The sequence below is a fragment of the Manis javanica genome, chromosome 11 (genome assembly GCF_040802235.1).
Source record: "Manis javanica isolate MJ-LG chromosome 11, MJ_LKY, whole genome shotgun sequence".
Taxonomy (NCBI): Eukaryota; Metazoa; Chordata; class Mammalia; order Pholidota; family Manidae; genus Manis; species Manis javanica.
The window spans coordinates 40333933-40359964 of NC_133166.1; the positions used below are offsets into that span (position 1 = coordinate 40333933).

General features: G+C 44.3%; 1 protein-coding gene across 1 annotated transcript in view; it reads left to right on the forward strand.

Moving 5' to 3' along the window:
* Positions 1–19358: 19358 nt before the first annotated feature.
* Positions 19359–26032, forward strand: part of SLC6A5 (solute carrier family 6 member 5) — a 58225-nt gene continuing 51551 nt past the window's right edge. Inside the window, exons 1-3 of the mRNA XM_017667230.3 lie at positions 19359–19548; positions 20883–21419; positions 23998–24136. Of these exons, the coding sequence (XP_017522719.3) occupies positions 19546–19548; positions 20883–21419; positions 23998–24136 (679 nt within the window). The 5' untranslated portion in view covers positions 19359–19545. The remainder of the gene's footprint in view (positions 19549–20882; positions 21420–23997; positions 24137–26032) is intronic.

A 26032-nucleotide genomic window follows, 5' to 3' on the forward strand; every position in this document is an offset into this window, starting at 1 on the left:
GGTGCTATCCATAGCAATCATGGGGCCAAAGGCACATCAATAGGAGATGGAATTCTCAGACATTGTTTCTTTCTCAGCTGTCATATCCAAGCAGCTGTCAGGTCAAGCCTACCCAATGATAGGTCCTACAGCCATCCAACTTGCATTTCTACTCTCTATTTTTCAGTTAAAAAAGTATGTTGAAACTATTGGGGGCTTTGTTGACACTCTGCTAAGGGCACAAATCCTATCAAGTCTATTATTAATTGTTTGACCTTTAGCAAGTCATTTAACCTTCCTGAGTCTTGATTGTCTTATCTGTTAAAGGGGGAACTGAATGCCTAAGACATGTTATTTCCAATAAGTGTTGTAGTAAATATTGAATGAAAGCAGCATTACAAGTTTCCAGTGCTGTTGATACCTACTAAGGGCTCACAAACATCCATTGGATATTGATGAAGAAGTGAATGGAGACTTCCAGTTAAATATGGTAGAACTGACATGTATGTTTACTTTTACTCCTTCCCAAAACCACACTAAAAGGGTAATACATGGATAAAAATAAGTGTAAACTTACAAGGACTCAGAGCAAAAGCAGCAGAACCTTGACCTGTATGATCTGTAAATGCAAAGAAAACAAAAAAGAAAGTGTCATGTGACACCTTTGTATCAGTTGTCAACTTGCAAAACAGACCACCTCCATGCTTAATGGCTTAAGCCATTAAATCATTTTATTTGCTTACAGTTGTGCCGGTGAGTGGCTTGGGCTGGACTTGAGTAGGTGGGTCTTCTGCTGTTGTTAACTGAGCTCAGTCAGTCATTTGCAGTCAGCCGGTCACTGGTATGACTGAGGCTGGGCTCAGTTTGGCTTCTTGCTCCATGTGATCTTGCGCCATGCAGGAGGCTAGCCTTTGCTTCTTCACTTGGTAGTCTCAGGGTTCCTAGCAGCCAGAGAATAACACCCAGTGCACAAACCTCTGCTTGCCTCACGTTTGCTAATATCCCATTGGCAAGTCACAGATTCAGTGGTCAAGCCCAGATCCAGTGTGTCAGGGAGCTGCACATGGTGACGGATGGCTTGATTCACGGGAAGCATCACGGCAACAACCTGCCGCAACCTCTGGAGCACGTCTGCCATCTTCCCTGGTTAAAACCATCCCATCTCTGTTGCCTTGTTTTGACAGAGATGCGGTGCTGTTGGAGTCAAACATAGATCAGAAGAGATAAAAACAGGTGGGTGAGATTGACTTGGCAGGCCAGAGAAAATGGAAACAAAAGCCTGAATCCAGGGATACCGAGAAGGAAACTGCTTCAAGCTGTCAATCCCTAGAGATTCAGAAATTGAAGGCACATCTGAAATTCAGAGGGCAGGTGGGATTGCAAATCTGTGTAAGAGGCACTATCTTGACCCTTTGTGATCTTTGTCTCTGCTCCACACAATCAAGTGAATACCCTTCCAGATACCGGAGTTGAGGTGTCCTACTGAAAGGCAAATATGGATTCTTATGTTGGGATACCAGCCACTGCAGAAAGTGGGGCACCACCCTGAAAATGGGGATTATCCATTTTCAGGACAGCAAAAGAACAATGAGAAAATTAGATGATTCCACAAGTGATTGATAGGAATTCCAGAGAGAAAATAAAGAACTGAAGAAGTTATCAAAGTTTTCAATAAGTTCTAATAAAATTTCCCAGGACTTAAGGAAATGAATTTCCAGATTGAAAAGACTCACTGAGTACTTTCAAGAGTGAATCAAAAAAGAAACAAAGAATAGTTATGAAGGTCCTAAGTAATGGCAATCAGACAACACAAAGGAATAAAAGGCATCCAGATTGGCAAGGAAGAAGTTAAACTGTCACTATTTGCAGATGACATGATACTGTACATAAAAAACCCTAAAGAACCCACTCCAAAATTACTAGATCTAATATCTGAATTCAGCGAAGTTGCAGAATACAAAATTAATACAAAGAAATCTGTTGCATTCCTATACACTAACGATGAACTAGCAGAAAGAGAAAGCAGGAAAACAATTCCATTCACAATTGCATCAAGAAGAATAAAATACCTAGGAATAAACCTAACCAAGCAAGTGAAAGACCTATACCCTAAAAACTACAAGACACTCATGAAATAAATTAAAGAAGATACCAATAAACAGAAATACATTGGTGTTTATGGATAAGAAGAATTAATATTGTCAAAATGTCCATCCTGCCTAAAGCAATCTACAGATTCAAGTGAATCCCTATCAAAATACTAAAGGCATTCTTCAATGAACTAGAGAAAATAGTTGTAAACTTCATGTGGAACCACAAAAAACCCTGAATAGCCAAAGCAATCCTGAGAAGGAAGAATAAAGTGGGGGGATCTTGCTTCCCAGCTTCAAGCTCTACTACAAAGCCACAGTTATTAAGACAATTTGGTACTGGCACAAGAACAGACCCATAGACCAATGGAAGAGACTAGAGAGCCCAGATATAAACACAAGAATATATGGTCAATTAATATATGATAAAGGAGCCATGGACATACAGTGGGGAAATGACAGCCTCTTCAGCAACTGGTGTTGGCAAAATTGGACAGCTACATGTAAGAGAATGAAACTGGATTATTGTCTATCCCCATACACAAAAGTAAACTCGAAATGGATCGAAGACCTGAATGTAAGTCATGAAACATAAAACTCTTAGAAAACAACATAGGCAAAAATCTCTTGAATATAAACATGACCAATATTTTCCTGAACGTGCCTCCTTGGGCAAGGGAGACAAAAGCAAAAATGAACAAATGGGACTATATCAAGCAAGAAAGCTTCTGTACAGCAAAGGACACCATCAAGAGAATAAAAAGGCATCCTACAGTATGGGAGAATATATTTGTAAACAACATATCCAACAAGGGGTTAACATCCAAAATGTATGAAGAACTCATACGCCTCAACACCCAAAAAGCAAATAATCCTATTAAAAAATGGGTGGAGGGCAAGGATGTGGAGAAAGGGGAACCCTCCTACACTGCTGGTGGGAATGTAAATTAGTTCAACCATTGTGGAAAGCAGTATGGAGGTTCCTCAAAAAACTAAAAATAGAAATAGCATTTGACGCAGGAATTCCACTCCTAGGAATTTACCCTAAGAATGCAGGAGCTCAGTTTGAAAAAGACATATGCACCCCTATGTTTATCGCAGCACTATTTACAATAGCCAAGAAATGGAAGCAACCTAAGTGTCCATCAGTAGATGATTGGATAAAGAAGATGTGGTGCATATACACAATGGAATATTATTCAGCCATAAGAAGAAAACAAATCCTACCATTTGCAACAACATGCATGGAGCTAGAGGGTATTATGCTCAATGAAATAAGCCAGGCAGAGAAGGACACATACCAAATGATTTCCCTCATTTGTGGAGTATAACAACAAGACAAAACTGAAGGAACAAAATAGCAGCAGACTCACAGACTCTGAAAAGGGACTAATGGTTACCAAAGAGGAGGGGTGGGGGAAGGCAGGTGGGAGTGAGGGAGAGGGGGATTGAAAAGTATCATGATCGGTGCACATGGTGTTTGTGTGGGGTCACGGGGAAGATGGTGTAGCTCAGAGAAGACAAATAGGGACTCTGTGGCATCTTACTACACTAATGGACAGTGACTGTAATGAGGTATGGGGGGGACTAGATAATAAGGGTGAATGTAATAGCACATTCAGATTCTTTCAGCAAAACATGGAATCTGTTTCTGTACCCCTTGATTCTGGGCTAGGTTTGTGACTTGTTCGGCCAATAAGACATGACCAAAGTCACAGTAAGCCACCTCTCATCCTGGCTTTGAGAGATCGTGGTATGTCCTTACTATCTCTTGGATCTTTGTCTCCACCATGCCATCCAGTCTAACCTGGAGATCATGGAGCATGCTGTCCTATAGCCAGCTACCCGCCCCACCAACAAACAGAGCTGCAATTAACTGCAGACGCCTGAGGGAGTCCAGCTGAGACCAAGAGCCCCAGCCCAGATTGTCAGCCTGCAGAAGTGTGAGGTAAATAAATGATTGCTCTTTTTAACCACTGAATTTTAGAGCACTTTGTTATGCAGAAATAGCTAACTTATACACAGGCTTAGGGAGCAACAAGTCCACTCTGGAGCAGGAAGATGAAAGACTAAAGACTATTGGACGTATTCAAGGAAAAAGTGGTAAAAGTAGGCAAGCTAGAGTGTTTGAATATATTGAAAGGATATTTACATTTCTAGTGGAGAATTAAGTAATGATTTACTTATAGATTCACAGAAAACTAAGCAATCTATTATCAAAAATGTTGTACAAGGAAGAAAATGTAATCATAATGTTCTGTATCTCTCATCTATGAATAATATTCACACAGCTGTAATAAAGCAAATGCTGAATATTGTTGTAACCAAAAAATGTGATATAATGATATTGAGAGGCTCAGAGGAAGGGAATCATGGGCATGTGTGATAGAAGGTGAAGAGGTGAAAAGGGAGAAATCTAGATCCTATCTTCCATAGTTAGAAGTCAAGTAATTCTTCTGTTAAAGGCATGGAGATAAATATCACTTATCATAGATGCCTCCATGGAGTAGCAACGTTAATGGGATGGATTGGGGAAGGGTTTTGTTTTCTTATTGTAAACTTTGTGAAACTATTTGATGTGTGTGTGTGTATAACAGACAAATAAAATAGAAATTCACTCAAATCAATAACTTTATGGATTTCCTTCTTTAGTAGTTGCCAACTCATTATCATGACCTTGAATCCCAAGGCTTGGTTTCAGCATTCCTGTCTTTTCATGGTGCTGTTTTTGCTAGTGGAAATGCAGATAATATTCATCAGTAGCTCTCACCATGCTGTTCAGGCCCCTGCTCCCAAATCCAATCATTGTCTTCGCTTCTATCTGCTACATCTGGTAGATTTGATCTCCCTCAAGCTCTCCGTCACTGTGCCTCTACAAGGGCTGGGACACCATCTCTCACCTGGACTCAGCGTCTTCCCAGCCCATTCCCTGCCTCTTATCTTTGTTGTTGCCCTCAAATATTCTTCACTGAACTTCCAGCATGATCTTCCTAAACAACCCATCTGACCATGTCTTTGTCTAAAACTCTTTATTGATTCCCCTTTGTCTACAGGGCCTCAGGTTGGCAGCCTGGCCCTTCAGGCTCTGAGCTGTCACCTTGCTCGTCGTCTGTCAAGCTTGTCCCCAGCCATTCTGAGCTTCCCATATCTTTTTTTTTTTTGTCATTTTCTGGTTTTCTGCCAAGTTTTTACCCATGGGATTCCTTCTGGCAGACCCTACTAAAAACTCATTCTTTCTTTTCTTTTCTGTCTGCAGAATCCTGGAAATCCCTTGGTCTCAGGGAATGTGAGCCCTAGCTCTGGTCCAAAAGTGGGGATATAACCCACTTTGGCTAATTATTTGTAAGAGGTCACTATGTAAAATCTGGAAATATTTTTCCCTTCCTGCTAAGTGGAAGGTATACAAGCCAAACTCTCCCCTGGCTTTCTTCCCCAGAGATGGCTGGGAAACCTGAGCTTCCGTAGACCAGTAGGAGAAAGGAAAGGGTGCTGCCTGGAACCCAGACATCCTACAGCCTCTGCACCAGTACTAGAAACCACTTACCACCAGGCATTTTGTAATGTAGAAAAATAACCCCTTCTTTGTTATGCCTGAGGGAGCCCAGGATGTTGTTGGAGTTGTTGAAGCTGGAAGTGTTTATGCTGGATATACTTGGCCTTTCCAGGCTTGATCCTACTTGTTCTTCAAGACTCAATAAAGTCACTACATATGCCACGTAGACCACGTTAAAGAACTTCATCCCCCAACCCTGTACACCTAGAGCTTCTTGAATTGTAGCATAATGGCTAAATACACCAGCTCTGAAGGCAGACTCTCTAGGTTCAGAGCCCAGCTCGATTATGTACTAGTTGGTAACCTTGGACAATTTATCCTCTCTGTGCTTCAGTTTTCTCATCTATTAAGTGGAGATAAGACTATTACTCACCTTATATAATTATCATAGGGATTAAATGGGTTAATGTATGTAATACACATTGTACTTAAATCATTCAATTAATGTTTGCTGTTATTAACACAAGCTTCATCATACTCTATCATAATAGTCCTCCTATCTGATAATAGTCATTAACTGTGAAGTTAATGAAGGCAGAGATGCATCTGTCTAGTTTATTGCATTCCCAGAGATACCTGGCCTAGAGATACTGTCCAGTAAATGTTTACTGAATAAACAAACATATATCACACAATGTGAACGTTAAGCCACATCAAGCATTAAGTCAATTGGAAAGGCTTTTTTCTATTGACGTCAGTGAAGAGAGTTAAAAATTAGCAACTTTATAAGTTCTCCAAGGCTATTTCAGGAAAGATTCCCATTTTTGGCTTAAAGGACAGAATACCCACATGCTCTTAAGTCCTCCCGCTAGTGAGCTTCACTCAATCAAGAAAAAGCATAAGATCAGCTAAAACATTCAACAGTCAGTGCTGGGCCAATTGTCTAAGCATTTTGCCCTGGCCATGTCCAAATCTGTCCTTCCAAAGATGGAGTCCGTAATCAAGGATAGGATTTGGGATATAACAATGAATGAAAGTGGATGGATTCCAGGTAGCCATTCCTCCAGTAACTTCCTTGATTCATTTTGATTTATGCTTTTTCTTACCACTCACTTAGGATAACTCCCACTCTCTGGGCTTCCAACTCATCATTCTTATCCCTCACTTGGGCTGGAACCTCCTGACAAAGTTACTCTTTATAGTGTGTGTGTGTGTGTGTGTGTGTGTGTGTGTGTGTGTGTGTGTGTGCGCACGCACCCATGCATATGTGTGAAAAAGGAAGGGAAATCTAGCTCAAGAATGATTGCATACAGCTATTTTATGGTGAGTGTGCAGTTTTATTCCCTCATGTCTGTCGACAGGTAAGACAGAGAAAATATTCCCTGGGTCTTCAGAAATCTACCATCGATCTTCATGATAATTTATTTTCTTATCTCTTTCTTTTCCCTTCACCTTGAGCAATTATGGCATCTTTCTTTGCAGAAGCTTAGTAATTGAAAACTGGCTTACAAATCTGGTAACTTTTTCTTCTCTAAAGGTTTTTTCCCCATCACACATAGAGCTCAGGGAAAAAGAAAAGAAAGAAAAATGTTCTTTAGTGAGATCAAGAAGGATAAAAATGGAATTGATTTAATATTCCCACTTACTACTTTTCAGGAAGAACTTGAAAAGGAGCACAAAAATCTGATCCTTTGGATAACAGCAGGGCTGAAGCCACATGAGAGATTTTCCTTTAAAAATATATCTTAGACAGATTTGTAGCTTCTGCATGCATCAAACTTTAAATCACCTTTGCAAGAGGGTGTCAGTTCCAGAGATCACTCCATTGCAAGGAGAAATAAAAACAATAATAATAATATTAGCAACAGCCCCCATGTATGAAGGGTTGTGCTAAGTACTTCACATCACTCCCAGCATATCCGTGAGGCAGCCCTATTATTATCTCATTTCCAGAAAATAAAACTAAAACTTAGAGAAGTTAAAAATACCTTGTCTGAGGTCATAGAGTTAGTAAAAGGAGCTGAGATCCCAAACTAGATCTGACTCCAAAGCCCACACTCAACCAGTGCAAGAGCTCACATAACATGCATGACTAGCATGGGAACGTTATCTAGACCCATTGCAAAACTGCCTCTGGTTTTCTCAGAGCTTCTTCCATCCGGGTGCTTATGATTTGAGAAGCCCAATTTTGGTCAAAGAGGTAAACACAGCATGGAGGCAGGGGTAGCAAACTACATCTGACGTAGAAATATTTTTAAAGGCCATGTAATTAGGTAGTTATTTTTGATTTGCAACAAAAACAAAAATCTCTTCCTTCTTTTCATTTTTCTTCCTTTTAGAATGGGAAAGTCTGTAACTGCTTGTCCTACCATTGTATTTTTGGAAGCAGATAACTTGTTTTCTAATTTCATAGGTTCCCAGATGAAGAGGAATTTTGCTCTAGGAAAGATCACACAGAGTTTCAACCATACTTGATGTAGATTGTTTAGATGATGCTATTTGGGACTTCTGAGCTGATGATATTTAGGTAAGTGTGGACTTGAGGTACTCCTTAAATGGGTTAAAAATTTGGGGGTTTGGGGATGGGTGAATGTATTTTGTATGCAGGACAGACATGAATCTTTGGGGACCACAGAGTAGATAACAGTAGGCTGAAAGATGCTGCCCCCAAAAAGGATATCCATGTCCTAATCCCTGGAACCTATGAATGTTAAAGGCAGGAAAAAAGGAGTCTTAACAGATGTGATTAAATTAAGATTGTGAGATGGAGTGAGATTATCCTGGATTATTCAGAGGAGCCTAAATGTAATCACATGTATATACTTATGAAAGGTTAGCAGAGTGAGATTTTTCACACACAGAGAAAGTGATATGAAGACGGAAGCACAGACTGAGTGATGTGGCCCTGAGCCAAGGAATGCTGGCAGCCACTAGAAGCTGGAAGAGGCAAGGAATAGATTCTCCCCTAGAGCCTTTGGAGACAGCACAGCCCTATGAACACCTTGAATTTAGCCAAGCAATACTGATTTCAGTCTTCTGGCATTCAGAACCATGATAGAATAGATTTCTGTTGTTTTAAGCCACCAAATTTAAATTTCTATTGTCTTAAACCACCAAATGTTGCTGTAATTTGTAACAGCAGCTGTCCACTTCTACGAGCCAGAATCTGTGTTAGCTTCTGGTGGCTGCTGGAGTTATTGCAAAAATTCAATGATGTCATACATGGAAGGCCCTTACGACAGTGCTTTAAAACAATGTTTTGTTTTTGTTATTATTATCACTACTATTATGGGCATTGAAATGTTTTCAGGAAATAGAACTTTGCAGGTCTCATTTAGAGGATCCATGGATGTTCTGGGGTAAGCTATGAATTCCCAGAATTTGGTATAATTTGGTTTGTATGTTTTCTTCTAGGAGTTTTTTGATTTCATGGTCTTACATTCCAGTTTCTAATCCATCTTGAGTTTGTTTTTGTGTATGGTGTAAGATAGTGATCCAGTTTCATGCTTTTGCATGTAGCTGTCCAAGTTTCCCCATACTATTTACTAAAGAGATTGTCCTTTCCCCTATTGTATATTCTTACCTTCTTTGTTGTAAATTAATTGACTATTTATATGCATGGGTATAGTCCAGTGCTTTCTTTTCTGTTCTATTGATCTATGTATCTGTTTTTATACCAATATCATACTGTCTTGATTACTATAGCTTTGTAATACAGTTTGAAATCAGAAAGCACAGGGCCTTCAGGTTTGTTCTACTTTCTCAAGATTTGCTTTGTCTCTTTAGGATCTTCTATGATTTTATACAAGTACTAGGGTTATTCATTCTATTTCCATAAAAAACGCCATTGGAATTTTGATAGGGACCACATTGAATCTGTAGATTGCTTTGGGTAGTATGGATATTTTAATGATACTAATTCTTCTAATCCATGAGCACATGATCTCTTTCCATTTATTTGTGTCTTCTTCAATTTCTGTCACCAGTGGCTTACAGTTTTCAGTGTACGGGTTTTTGACCTCCTTGGTTAAATTTATTACTAAGTATTTGATTCTTTTTGATACCATTGTAAATGGCATTGTTTTCATAATTTCTCTTTCTGATAGTAGAAATGCAACAGATTTTGTATATTAATTTTGTATCCTTCAACTTTGTTGAATTCATTTATTAGTTCTAATAGTTTTTAGTGAAGTCTTTAAGGTTTTCTATACATATCATGTCCTTTGTATGTAGGAACAGTTTTACCTCATTTTATAGATGATAATAATAACAGCTGCCAGCTTGTTTAGCATTACTATGTGTAAATTAAGATTTTGTGAGATTAAATAAGCTTTTGTGAGATTAAGCAATCTAAACCAAAGTAACATGGCTAGTAATAAGAATTGTAATTCAAACCCTGAGACCTGTGACTCCAAAGTTGGTTCTCTTTTTAACATAGCTTCCTTTCTGATGCCTGGAATTTGACTAATAAAACTTTTTTCTTTGGGCAACAACACCACTGGAGGTTTCATCTCTTCATATTCCCAGACCCCTTGTAATCAAGGGCCATTTAGTACAAAAAAAATTTTTTAATATATTGACTGATATGTTTTATATATTTTTATAACATACATATTCATGTATAATGTGTTCGCTATATATTGAAGTGTTTATTAAATATTACTAAGTAAAAAATAAAGGTATAAAACATACGAGGTTATCCCAGTTTAGAAGGAAAAATGCATAAATAGATATAATCTGGAAGGATATTTATCAAAACATTCAGTGGTTATAACCCTGTAATAGTATTAAAGTTTGGAAGTGAATCTCTTATTCTTATTCTTATTCTTTTGTCTGTTCATCTTCCCTCCTGCACTTATTCTGATAACTGTAATTTACTACTCCACACTTTCTTTGGAAAGTTGCTTCCCCTTCTCCATATGGTTTTGAGGGGGCTTCCCTTCACAGCATTCTGCCCCACTGTGCTTAAGAGATGGACACGTGGCCAAGCCTGGATTAATCAAGGTGCTGTGTGATTGGTCTAAGGAATGGGAAACAACCTAAAGCCGAGCATAGCAGCAGCTGCTGATGCCCCAGCCTGCATTGCTGTGTCCCATCTCTTAGTCTTCTTGCATCTGGGTTGGACTGTTTCTAGCAGGCTGACAGCTTCCCACCTTGAGCATATGTCTCTCTGTTTCTTTCAGACCTTTTTCCAGAGCTATGGAAACTTGCTCAGCTCAAGGGCAGAGTACCCACAAGAGCTGGGAATTAACACCCTCGATCCTGCTAGCTTCTCTGTCCCCTAGTCGGGAAATTCTGACATGTTCCACATGGTGCCTCAGAGGAGCCCAAAGCGGGACTAACTCCAAGTGTACACAGGGGGACCTCACTCATTAACACTCTGTTAACTCTTCTTCCATTCCTGTGTCATTTTCTTTGCTCCCTTTGCTGGGACCCACTCCCAAATAATCCACCTGCACAGAAGGCCTTGCCTCAGGGTCTGGCCCAGTAGAGTCCTTTACCAAAACTTCCCAAATGTTTATTTTCCTCTTTTTTGCTTCTATTTTTCTATAATGTAATGCCCCCCCTCCAAAAAAAATCTTAATGCCAAAAACTGATAGAATTCAGTTCTAAAGGAAAAAAACCAAAACACTGGAAATGTCTTTGACAGTGTGACTGTGTTGGGGCACAGTCCACCTTTTTCTCTTAGTATCAGTGAAACCAGGCCTTCATGAAACAATGGAATCATTGAACCGTGAGTCGTCATAGGCAATCACACTCCCCAAATGCTCCCACCATGGTGAACGACAGAGGGCCTTCCCTTTGTCAGCAACACCAATCACCCAGACTCTTAAAATGGTTTGAATGTAGCTTCCCATTTGGCCCCAAAGCTGCTCCCAAGTTAATGATTTGGAAAAACATGTCACCATCCATATAATCTGCAGAAAACAGAGAGAGCCCTGAATGAGGCACTGCAGAGGAAACGTTCTCAAATCCTGCACATTTCAACAATGTTTGCATTATTTCTTGTAACTGTTTAATTAATTCCTGGGTAAACAGATGGGCTTATTTGTTTGGTCCTAATAGTTGTAAAATTTGAATATTATGCATCCTGACAATTACAAATATTTGTATTTGACAAGTAATATTCTTTCCATTTGAAAAATTCCTTTATGCTAAGGAGAAAACTGGTTTAGTGTTCATGGAAACATAATATGGCTTTTTGTTCCCATGGTTTTTCATAGCCAGAGGTATTCACAGATTGCTGGGCATCCTTGGAAAAAGGAACAGAAACAGACTGCAGGGCACAGCTACCCCCTCCTCAGAGCCTGGGTACATCTTCATGTACATACAGCTCCATGTCTGTGTCTGGAGGCAGACATCAAAAACACTGCTCCAGGTAAGTTGGATCCAATCCTCAAAAATGTACAGTTTCTTTAAATGGTAATTCCATACTTAGGAACCTACACTAAGTATCCAAATTAGAGAGGTGAGCCAAACTAAGTATAGATACATAATGCAATACTATGAATAATAAATACCAGAAACAACCCCAAAGTAAAATAATCATTTATTAAATTTTGCTGTATTCATACTATTAAAATCTGTACAGCAATTAAATGTGATTATGTAGATTTCCTGGCAATGGGGCAGAGTCATAGCAACAATGTAAGTGAAAAAAGGCAGATTACAAAAACTATGAGCAGCATGGTCTCAATTTTATAAAAACAAAAACTATGTCTTTGTACGCATGAAAGTCTAGAAGGCCTTATAGCAAAATATTAATAGGATATATTGCTAAGTGGTAGGAATATGTACTTTTACATTCTTTGGGCTTTTCCAAATTTTCTGTAATGAACATGCACTCATTCAAAAATACTGAGTGCCTACTATATGTCAGTACAAATAGAAATACAGAGGCTTTCAAATAAATCAAGCTCTTTTACCTTTGAGGGGTTCACAGTTTAGAACAGCACTGCCCAACAGTTTTCTTCAGTAATGGAAATGTTCTCTGCACTGACCAATGCTAGTAACTATGGGCACTAGGAATGTAGTTGGTATGACTGAAGAATGGAATCTTTTGTTGAATTTTAATTAATTTAAATGTAAGTTGCCACATGTACCTCATGGCATGTGTAGAAGAAAGGACATAGGAAATAATTACAATGCTCAAAGTGCTAGAGAAGCACAGAAAATGGAGATATTAAGTCTGTTCATGAAAAGCCTCTGAGAGGAGATCCATTTTGGCCAATGAATCTAAAAGGATAGTTAGGAATTCACTCTGAAGGGACAAGCATTTCAGGCAAAGGATACTGCAGCTACATGGCTGGACCTGACATTTTTAAGAAAGACAAACAAAAAGCCAAACCAAACCAATGCTCTCACAGTACATTTCTAAATGGTTAAAAAGAGAGAGAAGGTACCAGACAATACTTATGTCCCATCAAGAAAGATGAGGAAAAAACTTGGCCAACAAATGCAGTAATATAAAGGTCTAGGGAAAGGACTCATTTAGTTACATCTCTGGAGGAATAGTGTCACACTTCAGGTAGTAACTGTTAGACCCACAAAAAAGGATCTCAAGATAATAGGAGCTTGGTTTTTGTGCCAAACACTGTGGTAGAAGCTTCATACAGTTTATCTCACTTAATCACCACAGAAATCTCATTTTACTGAAAGGAAAGCAAGGCTCAGAGGATAAATAACTGTTCAAGAACACATAGCTAGTAAGTAGTTGAACTTGGATTCAAAATCTTAACTACTAACTTATTTTAGAGCCCTATTTTCATTATGCCATGTTACCCCACCCAGGAAGATGTTCACACTGAAAATAGAAATACTCTGAAGTAGAATGTAGACCCTGAGAGATTATGTTAAAAGATTTCATGGATCATTTCTCTGAGCTCTAATGGTGATATCCCAAGAGACAACTACCATCATGATTAATTAACTCTGGGTTGTCTGTCAAAGATAGTAGACTGAGCTGGCCATTGTTTGAGATGGTCTCATCTTGTATTGAATGCTTCATATTATCAGAGCCAACAGTGCCAAATTCGCACCAATGTCCGTGGCTCCCAAGGCCCAATTTACAAGGGTACCACCTAGTGACAAAATCATAAGGTCCTGAAACTTATCTATGTTATGTGACAGTCCTACTGATGTAAAGGGTCTTGAATTTTCAAGGTCCCACTTACTAGACCATTGTTCTCACCATCATTTCTCTCTGAACCTTGTTCAGATTTGACTCAATAGCCATGGCTTAACTCCATTAACTGCTTGTACAGTGAGGCTTCCCAACATCTGTTCTGCTCTACTTGTGGAATTCCTGCTAGGTTTGCATGACATTGAACTCAATTTTTTTTTTCTAACAGCATTAACTAGGACAGCAACAGAAGGCTAGGGAAAAAAGGAACATACAAGAAAAAAAAGAATTTTTTTCACTAACGTGATTGACATAAAATATCAATTTTCTTGCACTCCATATATTAGAAGTCTCTTATTTCCAATAATGAATATATTTGAGAACAGACCTCTCTTATTTTGTGGTTTGGGAAATTTGAGTAGATGAATAAATACAGAAGACTTAGACTTGGGAAGAAGATTACTAAGTAGTTAAACCAAATATATATGACTAGTAAAGCAGGAATGATAAGAAGAGGGAGCAGAGGAAAGAAGTGACTATGTTGTTTACCAGAAAACCATCAATGTAGTCATGGAAAAATTAGAAATCAGAAATTTTCAGTTTAGTATAATTTTAGTTTATTTTCTAGTTTAATATACATTACACAGGTAGAGTGATAGTATAGAGTATCATCATATTTTCCAAGACTATGTCCTCTAAAGGTCTTGTTTAGAGTCTGTTTCTACCCCAGCAGAGCTAGGAGACAGAAATGCCAGGACCTCAGGAAGGAGGGTTAGCCAAATACTGGAAGCTTTGCTCCTTAATTAATTGAATTCATTTTTCTGAGCTCTATGCCTCAGAGAAAATAAAATAGATGTAGGCTGAATACTTCCTAATGAAAGTAGCTTATTTGATGAATATCCTCATTAATTAAAGTAGCAGGTTCTGGTGCTGAATTTTTTCCTAAAAATTGTTTATTCACATTTGCATAAATTTATAAATATAACAATTGCAACCATTTTTTTAAAGTGTAGTCCTTTACCTCTCTTTTCCTTTTTGCTTCCCTCTTCCCTTCCTGCTCCTCTCTGCTTCACTCACATAGTGCCCATTTTGCCTACCAGTAATCCTAGGTGCTACGTAGTGTCCCTGCCTCCACATTTTATTCCATCTCCCTCTCAAACACATACACACAAAGTGGGATCATATTATACATATTTTGATGCATTTGGCTTTTCTCACTCAATGTCTCATGAAAATGTGTCTAAGCTAACTATGTGGCTCTTAGTCATTCTTATTAACAGCTACAAATCATCCCATTCTTTTGATACAGTATTGATCTCATGTGGATATTTTTCCCCTAGATGTCCATTTATCAACTATGCGTTAATAAACATTCCTGCACTGTGTTGTGGTTTCTTTGGGACACAGTCTTAAGAATGGGATTGCTGGATCACAGGGTAGCATAGTTCTTTTTCTTTCTCTCTTCTTTTTAAAGAACAAATGCTGCTAGACTTTGTTTCTATATGCAAGTGACCTTGAGTACTCACTTTTCCTCCCTGGATCTCTGTGTTTTCACTCATAAAGCAGGCATGTGGGACTGTAGACGACCTTGAATGTCCTCTGCAGCTTGTTTTAACATTTCTGTTTCTGCGGCCGCTCCCACTGCCCTGAGTTTTGCTGCAGTGAAATGAGAATCATCAGTACTGCTGACTCAGTAACAAGCATCCTTCCTGTCTGAGTCTTGGGATTTTGCACCTACATTTTGCACAGACTAGTTACTTAGCTGAACCATTCATTTCCAAGTATGGACTCTTCTGAAAAGCTATGGTGAGAAAGTCTGGCCTTTATTAGTTTGTGTCTCCCTGATATCTGAGGTCCAGAGGAAAACTGGACAGTGAAACTAATTACAAAGCTCTGAGCTTCTCACTTATGTTGCAACTTCACCTGAATCCAAACAAAAGGTGCCTTATGACACTCTCACAGCAGTCTTTGAGCACTTTTTCAGGATTCTCCCCATTTTCTTTTAATGAAGATAAATACTTGATTATTATGTGACTAAACCATTTTGAATGAGGAGGGAAAATGATTATCTACTTTGTAAGCCTTTGTTTTCTGTGCATGTAAACCTATATTAAATCTTCTAGGCCAGAGAGAAAGACCTGTTTTATTTGCTAAATCTGAGGGGCTTCAAACAGATGATTCTTCCAGACTGAATAATAACAATCACTTATTGAAAGTATACCAGGCAGACAGCCTCAGTTTGCACACTTCACATGCACACTCTCATTTAATCCTTAAGCTGACCATCATTATCCTCATTTTGCAGATTGAGAATTTCTCCCAAGGTCACAGAGCTAGGAGGTAGTGTAGTCCGTCTGCAGAGCAAATCTTCTTAGCACAGAACAACACTGCAGTGGAACTAGGCATTAGAAGAAAATTGGTACAAAAATACTGCATGGCTTCTTGACTCTCTTGTCAATGTCACCTGAAATGCAGCCATGACCTATAGAAGTTTTAGGTGTTTATGGCTCCCATATCAAAATCACCTGAAGACCAACACAGGTGGCTCACATTATACTCTGTGTGGTGGGGTGGGTTGGAGTCAAGCCGACCTGGACTCAAATCCTGGCTTTGCCTGCTGCCTAGAGGACATGGAACAGAGGAGGCAGGTAGCACAAGCGCCCAGTTAACACCAGAGCAGGTGCTTGTAAAAACGCCATTTCCACTCCCTCCTGTCTCCTTCCTTAGTGCTGAAGAGGCCAGCATCTTGAATGAGCAATGCCATCCCCCTGGCCCTCTCCCACCAGGGTTCCAATTTGTCCCCTTGTTTTGGCAACAAACACGGGTATCGGGGCTGCCAAGGGATGGCCTCTTCCTCATTAGACTGCTCCCCGTACTGCTGGATGGACACGGGTTTTCCGAAAGAGCTATTTATTTGCTTATCTGCAAGGGGGGCAGTGATCGAGGGCAAAATCAATTACTATTTTTCATCTTTGACAAAGTAATTAAGGCCATAGTGACTGTCTAATTCCGACCGAATGGCTGCGCCGTGATGGATACGGATTTACGGCCGCTTTGGCTGTGGCGCGCTTGGCCGATTATCACTCCAACCAGGCGGCTGCGGAGGGCGGGGGGCTGAGGCCCGTGACTGCAGGACTAGCGCCTTTTATTCTTTTTCAATGCTGCGGCTCTGTCCTCCATGCTCCCCGGGCGCGGACACATGGGCGTACGCACCGCGATCTGCCCCTGACCTCCTACCCCCGGCAGGCACGCTCTTTCCCGCCCTTGCATCCCTGCCCTGGTGCCCTCCGCTCTGCTACCGCGTTATTATCAGAACGACCCCTTTAGGCCTCCTCGCTCCAGACACCCTCCCCCATTCTCCACGCGGCCCCTCCTTTCTCGATTCTTGCGGCTGGAAGTGGGGGGATGTGGGGTGCCAAAGCAGCGCCTCCGTCAACCCCTCCACACAACCTCCCCCGCGCTTCCAGGGCCTGACGCGTGACGGGTCCCAAGCGGGAACCCAAATGCGCACTTGGCCCGGGCTGGCTCGCAAGCCAAATGTCAGGCGGGGTGGCTGAGCTGGAGGGCGGGGCGTCACTCGTACCCAGGGCCGCAGCTTGGGGCAGTGGAAAGACGCGCAGTACTCCACGTCTCTGCGCCTTCTTTTCGCCTCCCGCGGCAGCCCCGGACGTCAGTGCGCCGCGGAAGGGCAGTGCACCCATGTTCTCTCCCCTCGCACGAGGCATTTTGTAGAGGTGGCTCAAATGCAAATTGAAGAAAGGCCAGGCCTTTGAAGTCGTGACTCTCTGGTGGAAGTAGGCTCAGGGCCGGCAGACGGAGGGCCTACCCAGACCTAGAGGTGCCCCTCTGTGGCGCGGAAGTCGGGGCTGCCAGGCCTGCCCGTGCAGTGCAGTTCTCGCATTCTGGTTTAGCTCTTTGGAAGCTGGGGTCTGTTTCGGAAAAAGCGCCCGGTAAGTCTCTCGACTTCCCGGCAACTCCAAGAGTCCAGGGTGTCTCCCAGCTCCCACCAAGGCCACAGCACGCGCCCCTACGGAATTCCCAGCCCCGCCTGCTCTCCTGAGCCTCCTTCTTACAGAGCCCAGCACAGTCCCATCTCTATGTCTTTTACCCCTGCCCTTTGCCCCCGCCCGTAACTCACCTGGTTTCCCTCGGAGCGGCCCCCGGGGAGAGCGAGACTATCCCCAGCGACCCTGTGAGAGGGGTTGGGAGATTTTCCGGCTTTAGAAAGCGACTTTCTGAGCCCCAGTTCCCAGCTTTAAAACTGGGGGTTTCACAAAGGTTGTTGTCAATGCCAAATGGGATAATTCGTGGGAACACCTTGCAGATTGGTTCAGTACTGAGCTTAATAAATGTTGATTCAAAACTACAATAAAAAGCGACCTGAAACCCGCAAGGCGTCTCAAAGGTAAGGTCTCTACAGGGAAACTATTCTCCTTCCCTAACAGTGCAGACCACAAGTCCCAGCTCGCTGCCCTCCGAGGGGCCAGGCTGGCAAGCCAGTGAGCAGAGGTATCTGAGCGCTCTCGAGCAGTTCGGAAGGAGTTGCAAGGGGACTCCGCAGTGCCCCGGGCGCCCACCGCAATCTGTCGCGGCCGCGGCATTGTCCTCCCGCCGCGTGGGGACTGCCCAGCTGAGTGCGACGGCGCCGACCCCGAGGCGGTGGACCGGGCTGCGGGCAGCAGGGAAGGGACAAAGTGCTTTCCGTGACTCCCCATCCCTGAGGCAGGGGTTCCCCAACTAGGCCGGCCAGGAAGGAGAGAGGGGAAACATTTTTCTACGAATCCCTTTCTAGTATCTAAACTAAACCTTCTTTGTAAAGGTATCTCCCCTTTCTTATGATTATAGTCATTGCTTTGTACGAACAGGAAAATCCATTTATTTATCACCATGGCCATCTTAAACCCCCACCGCAGTACGGTAGAAGGTCCTCTTGTGGCTTCCTGGATGGCCAGCCCCGCCGCCTGGTGGTTGGGGATCCTTGTTTAGAGGGGGTCTAAGACCTCGCACTTTCGACTCAGGCCTGGCTGACCTTTTCATTTCTCCAAAATATTTGCATAGGATCTTTAAAAATACAGTAAAAATAGTCATAATTTTACTGAAAACATTCTCTTAATTGAGTTAATAGAGATAAAAAATAGTAAGGCAAATACTAGACCTCAATTTTTAAGCAAAACCCAGTATCTCTCTAACACTGGTGTCTGGATGGGTAGAACTGTGAGAATCTGAAGTCCGCACACACGTAACTGGGTATGCCCGTTTAAATGTAGGAGCCGTGTGCACCAGCCATAGCAGGCTGCGGCGCTATGTGCAGACCCTCGATCGCTTTCGGGATAATATTGTGGATTCCGTTGCCTGCGGATTCGGAGAAGCAGCTACGGGATTTAGTGGAAGAGAAAGACAGAAACACGAGAGTGATTTAACTCCTTACCCCACCCCCACGCCGGCAGCCCAGTGAGCTCTGTTGGCGGCTGCGCCTCGCCTTGGGTGCAGTGGGACGTGTCCCTCCCATGTTTCCTTTAATGAGGAGGAGGCAAACTTCTGTCATCCCCTCCCGCCGGCTTCGGTTTAGTAATCAGACCCACATGAGTCACGCCGAGCACGCAGTCCCCTCCCGCCCGAATGACAACTGGGCAGCGTACTCTCGGCTGTTGTCTCTTTAAAACTCGAATCCAAGGGGGTAATTATTTATCAAACTTGTATTATCAAAAAAATGTCAAACGAAGGGCACCTTGCTTTGCACTGACGCAAAACCAGCCTTTCCCAAGGAGATATAGAAAGTGCCTCTCGTGCTGGAGCCAAACCCAGTCTTGTCAGTAGCTGGTTTCATTCTCTACCCTTTCAATCTGTTACCGGTATCAGACATGGTGAGTGTTTGGCTTTTGTTCTTTTAAGAGGAGAGGAAGCTGCAGGGGTAGGAAGGGCAGATTCGTTTTGGATACCTCTTTTGGAAATGCCCCTCGCATTTTGGAAGAGGAAAGGAGGAGGCTCTCTCAGCGGTAGGTATTTGTTCTTGTGACCATCACCTGAAATCAGAAAACGGTTTTCCGAAGCTGTTGAGCCGTGTGTTTGGTACTAACAGCGCGATTCTGGGTACTGTCCTTGGTGCTGAAAGCCAGATGCCGGTACTGAGGTGGGTCGCTTCGGGTCCTAGAGGCTATTGAGATAAGCATGCTTGCTGGAGCCAAGGTACTTAGTTTTGATGGAAATTAAGTTCTGATCTGTGCATAACTCAAAGGTTAGACGAGAGGTGTGCGGTTGGGGTGCAAGTAATACGATTATTTTTTTACAGTATATTAGTAATTATTGGTGCTAATACTTAGGAAGCCCTGAAAGATAGCAGGAGGGAAGAAAGCGGACTGAAAGTCTTCCGCTGTCAGTTCTTCTCATTTCTATCTCAATTGGAGTAAGAAAATGAAGATTAGCCGTGAGTTTTGGTCCCCAAGCAAGTGTAGGTAGAGGCATGAAGGATATAGACTCCTGTGAATAGTTATTCCTGGGAGGGAGGAGAACCAAAAAACTTTGCACTTTCTTTTACATATGTGGGAATCTGGAAGTCAAGGTGGGCTGTGTAAGATAACAAACCTGGTTGCCATCTTGTTTTAAGTCTGGTTTATTGTTGTTTTGGTTGTGATCCTTACATTTTCCTTTACTACCTGGCTGGAGGGGACGGGATTTGGAGCCCTGGGGTTCCCACAACGGATTTTGCCTGAAATGCTGGCAGGTGCCAGGGAATCAGCTTTGTGGCCACAGCTTGTCTATATCTTAAATATATATAAAGGCAATGTGCATTGTTGAATGACAAAGGAAATGAGGCGGAAAATTAAAGAATCTTTCTACAGTGGTGAAGGGGACCCTACAGCCGTGCTGTGAAATCCAAAGAGGGTGGGGAGCTCATGGCTGTAGGGCTATTTCCACCTTTCTCTTCTCCCCCCTCCAAAAAACATTTCTGCCTCTTAGTTCTCCCTCTATCAGGGAGGAGAATATTAGCTTCTTTATGTCATCTGGTTATTGACGGACAAATTGAGAAATACTGATTGCAGTTTTTCTTGATGAAGGAAAAAAAATCCAGATTCCAAATTGTTTCCTAGATACTGTCTGGACCTGAGCTGTGAAGTCTTTATATGTACACACAGGTATTTTTAAAGCTACAGTTTACTTTTTTTTTCTTTCTTGCACGAACTTCACATTGTATTTGCAGGATTGCGGTACTCCCAAGGAAATGAATAAGCAACCAACCAACAGCCTGGGGGCAGCGGCTGCGCCGGGCTACCACGATGGCCCGTGCGCACCCAGGACGAGCCCGGAGCAGGAGCTTCCAGCGGCCGCTGCCGCGCCGACGCCGCGTGTGCCCAGGTCCGCCTCCACGGGCGCCCAAACATTCCATTCCCCGGACGCGCGAGCCTGTGAGGCCGAGGGGCCGGGACTGGGGGCTTGCAAACTCGGTAGCTCGCGGGCGCCGGAGGCCTCGGTGGCTCTGCGGGACTTGAGCGAGGCGCATGGCCCTCAGGCGGCCCCTCCTTCGGGGAGCTCCGGGCCCGGCAATGCGCTGCATTGTAAGATTCCGGCCCTGCGTGGCCCGGAGGGGGATGCGAACGTGAGTGTGGGGAAAAGCACCCTGGAGCGGAATAATACCCCAGCCGTGGGCTGGGTGAATATGAGCCAGAGCACCGTGGTGCTGGGCACCGATGGAATCACATCCGTGCGCCCGGGCAGCGTGGCCACCGCTGCCACCCAGGTAAGCAGATAGCGCTCGGCTCTCGCCGCCTTCTCCCCAGGCGTGCGAGGTGAGCCGGGCCTTGGCGGGTGCACGTGTGCTGATGGGGAGACCGGTTTGCAGTGCCAGGTAATGGATGCTGAAGGCAGCTTTGGGGCTTCGTAAGCTCGCGCCGCACTGGGGTTGCCAGTTCAGGGCGTGAGGGCTGTAGTGACCCTACCAGAGGGATCACCACCTTAGGAGCTGCAGCAGTCTGTCCCATCCCAGCCCCAGTGACAGGAGGAATCAGGGTGCAGACTCATTTGAACAGGTGAGACAGAAAGAGTCCGACCCCTTCATGCAGGCACTACTCCTCCTCTTGCCTATGACAGCGAATTTTCTTAAAAAATTTTCCTTTTAATTAAAAAAACACAACAAAACAGAAAACCCTGGGGAGGGGGTGGGAGGATAATAATTTAAATCCTTATAACCTTTTCATTGCCAGTACTATACTTCAGGGCTTCTCCAAACCCAGTGTACCTAATTTTGTCATCATAATTTTGTATTTTTTTTTCTTAAAGAGTATCTCTCTCAATGGTATACACTTCAGGCCCCATAAATGTGGATTCATCCCTGCATTTATACTTAATGCCCAACCAGAGGCATGCAAGCCCACAGAGCAAATCCCAATATCCTAGGATGGGGTTAAGGCTACTCTTACTGGTGGGCCCCTCTCTCGTATATGCTTTTGTCTTCTTCCATTTCCCTCCAGGCTCTCCCTCTGCTCTGATCTCTTCTTTCCTCTGTCCAGTTTCACCTACTTCAGCTCTGTCTTCCCCATTGCCTGCCTTCTGCTATCTTCACTCCTCCTTTGGGCTTAATGGCTAGGCATGTGTCCAGCGGTGGGCACCTGAACCAGAACAAACGCCTGTGTAAGATTTCAGGTTTATACAGCTCTTCCATTTTTTTTGTACACACACACACACACACACACACACACACACACACACACACACACACACACACACACACACACACACACACACACACACACACACACACACACACACTGTCACCCTTATCAGCAGGCCCACACAACAAGAGCTCAGCTATTAGAAAAATGAACACTTAGGCTTTCCATGCACCCTTGTTTTGGATGTTTACTTCTGGACTGTTTGTGCACATTAACTGCCTCTGACAGGGTGTGCCCAGCAGCGTGACCCTAGGTAGAGGCAGAAAATCTGTTTCACATGTCTTACCTAACCTCCGCACTGCGGCAAAAGCAGCTGGAACTCCCACCCTTCTGAGCCCTGGAAGAACTGGAGGGTGGGGATGAGGATGCGGAGGTATGCATGGGGGAAGATTGTAGGGGGATATTAAAGATATTCAATATAGATCAAGCCCTCTATTTGCCTATTTCCAGCTCTGCCCATCTTTCTGTTCTTGCCTTTCTGATATCTACCTTGGCCTTCCTTCTCTCTTCTCAAGACATCTCTTTCAGATAGCTGCTGCTTCATTCTTCATGGCCTTGGAACAGTATGGGACATACCAGATTGCTAGAATAGGAGGTGGAAGGTGATTGGGAAAGTGGAAGCTATGCAGTGGGTCCCTGGAAGCTTTGTGTGGTGTCCAAGTGTCCTGAACATTTTCAGAGTTCATTTGAGGTAGCTTCACACCTGCCTTTTTTGCTTAGTAGTGAGGCACTCCAGCTCCAGGTACGGCTCCAAGAGAGCATTGTAGTCTGAGCTTGGAGAGGTGAGCCCCAAAGGTCCATAGACTGTTGGAGCTGGAAGATGCCTGAGGGGACAATTATTGTAAGCCCTTCATTTTATAGAAGGGCATACAGGCTCAGAGAGAGCAAGCAGCTTGCCTGGGGTTATCCAGCTGTTCAGTGGTCAAGTGTAGACCAGAACTCCAGGTTTTAACATCCATATCACCTCTGTTCTGCCTCCTTTTTCACCCTCATTTCTCCCTCCTGTCTATCTTCCTCACCCCAATGCTGAAAGGTGGCCCCCTTATAAATTAGCCCACCAAGCAGGTTCTGCCTGCAGGCTTTGGCAGAGAAAGTGAAGCAGGGGTGCTGGCTGGCTTCGGGCACTGCAGCTGTCTTTTCTCGCCTTAGCAGACTCCAGAGGGACAAAGGGCTGAGGAAGGGGTGATTGAGGGTTTTGGGAGGGAGGGGTTGGTTAGGGGCCTGCTTGCTGGGGACTATCGGCATGATATTGGGGGCCTGCTTGCCAAATGAACTCTTGGTCAGTGGTTGGGGATGGAGGGACCTGCTTGCAATCGTCCTACAGGTTCAAAGTTTGGGGAAAGCTGCTTGCTGGTGTGTGCCCTCACTGCAGGCTTGGAGGGTCCAGAGGTCTGTTTAAGATGGATTTTCAGATCAGAATTGGGAGCCTGCTTGCTGAAAGACTCTCAGTTTGGGGTTGAGGGGTGAGAGCCCTGCTTGTAGATGCATCCTATCTTCAGAATTGGGGTTCTGCTTGCCAATGCATCCTCGGTTGAAAAGCGGGGGCCTGCTTGCTGGGAAGCACCCTCAGCGGGGGGAGGGGTGGCATGGTGCCTGCTTTCAAGGGACCCGGGCTATTATCCAACAATGTGCTTTTCCGCCCCCCAGGAGGACGAGCAAGGGGATGAGAATAAGGCCCGAGGGAACTGGTCCAGCAAACTGGACTTCATCCTGTCCATGGTGGGGTATGCAGTGGGGCTGGGCAATGTCTGGAGGTTTCCCTACCTGGCCTTCCAGAACGGGGGAGGTATGGCTTTTCCAGTCTTTTGGCCTGCGGCGCGGCGGGGTGGGCATTTGCGGGGCTGGGGTTACCCAGAGTCCAGGGCCAGAAGGGGAGGTTCAGGATAGCCTCCTCACACTCCAGCTAAATTGTAGGGAACAGTGCCAAGCCAGAGGGCAGGGGCTACTGTAACTGGTTGGCAGTAGATCCAGGGGCTTTTATCTGGAGATGTTGGTTGGGGAAGAGGCAGGCCCTCATGATCGCCCACTGGTTCAGCCTGAGAGGTCAGGTCCCAGGCCAAGTGGGCACTGACTGCAGAGGAGTTCAGACTCTAGCTGACAAGTGTTCAGTGAGTGGTTTCGCTCCTCCCCGCTAAATGACAGTAGCTATGTGGTCCTTGGCACTGATTTAAGGATGTTTTAAGATTAAAACCAAAATTGGAGCCTACATGGGACGTTTTGGGAAAGGACATTTGGGTTGTAAGGAATGCAGGCTGTGACTCAGGAGGTGTGAGTACAGAAGGGCTGGGATCTGTGCTCTGGAAAACCTCTCAGAAGTATCCACACGCATTAATCGTTTTACACACTGGCAGGGCATTTTGACGAGCAAAATCGCTTAGCAAAAACGGGTTTCCTTTCATTTGTTCTAACTGGGTGGAAGAAGCTGCTTTTGAAGGAAACCCATTTCTGAAATGGTGAGGACGCCAGTTAGGCATGCACCAGCTTCCAGAATTCTAGGATCCGTTTCACCTCTTCGGAGCCCACTGAGGAGGGAGCCCACACAGTCAAGGCCCCCTCTGCTTGCCCTCCTGACGTTGAAGCTCCTTAGAGCCTCCCCGTTGGCTAAACTGACAAATCGCCTTCTGGGAATAGAAATTTGCACGTAGGACTCCGTTCCACAGCTTTTCAACTGAGCAAAGAGACCAGAAAGGCGCCCCCGCCCGCATCAGGTTAGGCAGCTTTTTTGTTTTGTTTTGTTTTGTTTTCTCGTGGGTGGGCTTCAGGCGGAATTTGGTGCATCCCGGACGACGGTCAGGTGCTGCACCACGGGACAAGTAAAACGGAAAAAAATATGTTAATGTCCCCTCCCCCAACTCCATATTAGGACATGTTGACAAGTACTTATTAGGACCGCAGGGCTTTTGCAATCAGGGGTGCCCTGGAAGGAGAAGAACGTTTGTTGGCCACACAGAGGCATCCCAGCTGGGTTTTCTCTCGGTCTTCCGCAGGGAATCCCCAAACCAGGGAGCAGAAAGGGGGCCGGAGGTGTGTCCTGGGGCCACCAATGACAGGAAAGGGTGGGCACCCAGGATCCGGGTTGGGTGGGAGGCCCAGTCAGGGAAGTTGGGCAAGCCAGAGTTGCCGGTGCTTTGCTCGCCGGAGATCTGCAAAGTGCGAGGCTGGGCGCGTGGCCGGGTTCCCGGAGCTGCGCGCCCAACAGGCGCGCGGAGGGCGAGGGAGACTTTCCGCACTGCGGCTTCGGCGCCGCAGGGCTCAGCGCGGAGTGCAGAGCTCGCCCCGTCCTTCCAGGAGCAGAAGAGAATTACGTAAACCACGTCTCTTTCGGAAACCCTGTCTGGAGAGGATAGAGCAGGACCTTCCGTGTTACTCCCCAGCTGCCCTTGGCTTCCGCCGGGCCTTCCTCATCTGCAGAGGCCCCGGCAGGAAAGGCCCTTCCGCGGGACAGGAAGTTGACAAGGGCGAGCAGGAAGGGCAGATCAGCGTCCCCTATGTTGAGCAGTGTCTGGGCTCTGGCATCTCTGGTCTCTGAGTTGGCTTTGACCCATGCAATTGCGCTTCCGGGTCCAAATCTTTTAAAAGCCCGGGGCTGTTCCCCAAGACCCTCCCCTAAAACTTCAAAGAATCCCTGAGGGGAAAATAACCCAAAAACTGTCAGCCGGGTCTGTACAGGCTTACCAGTTAC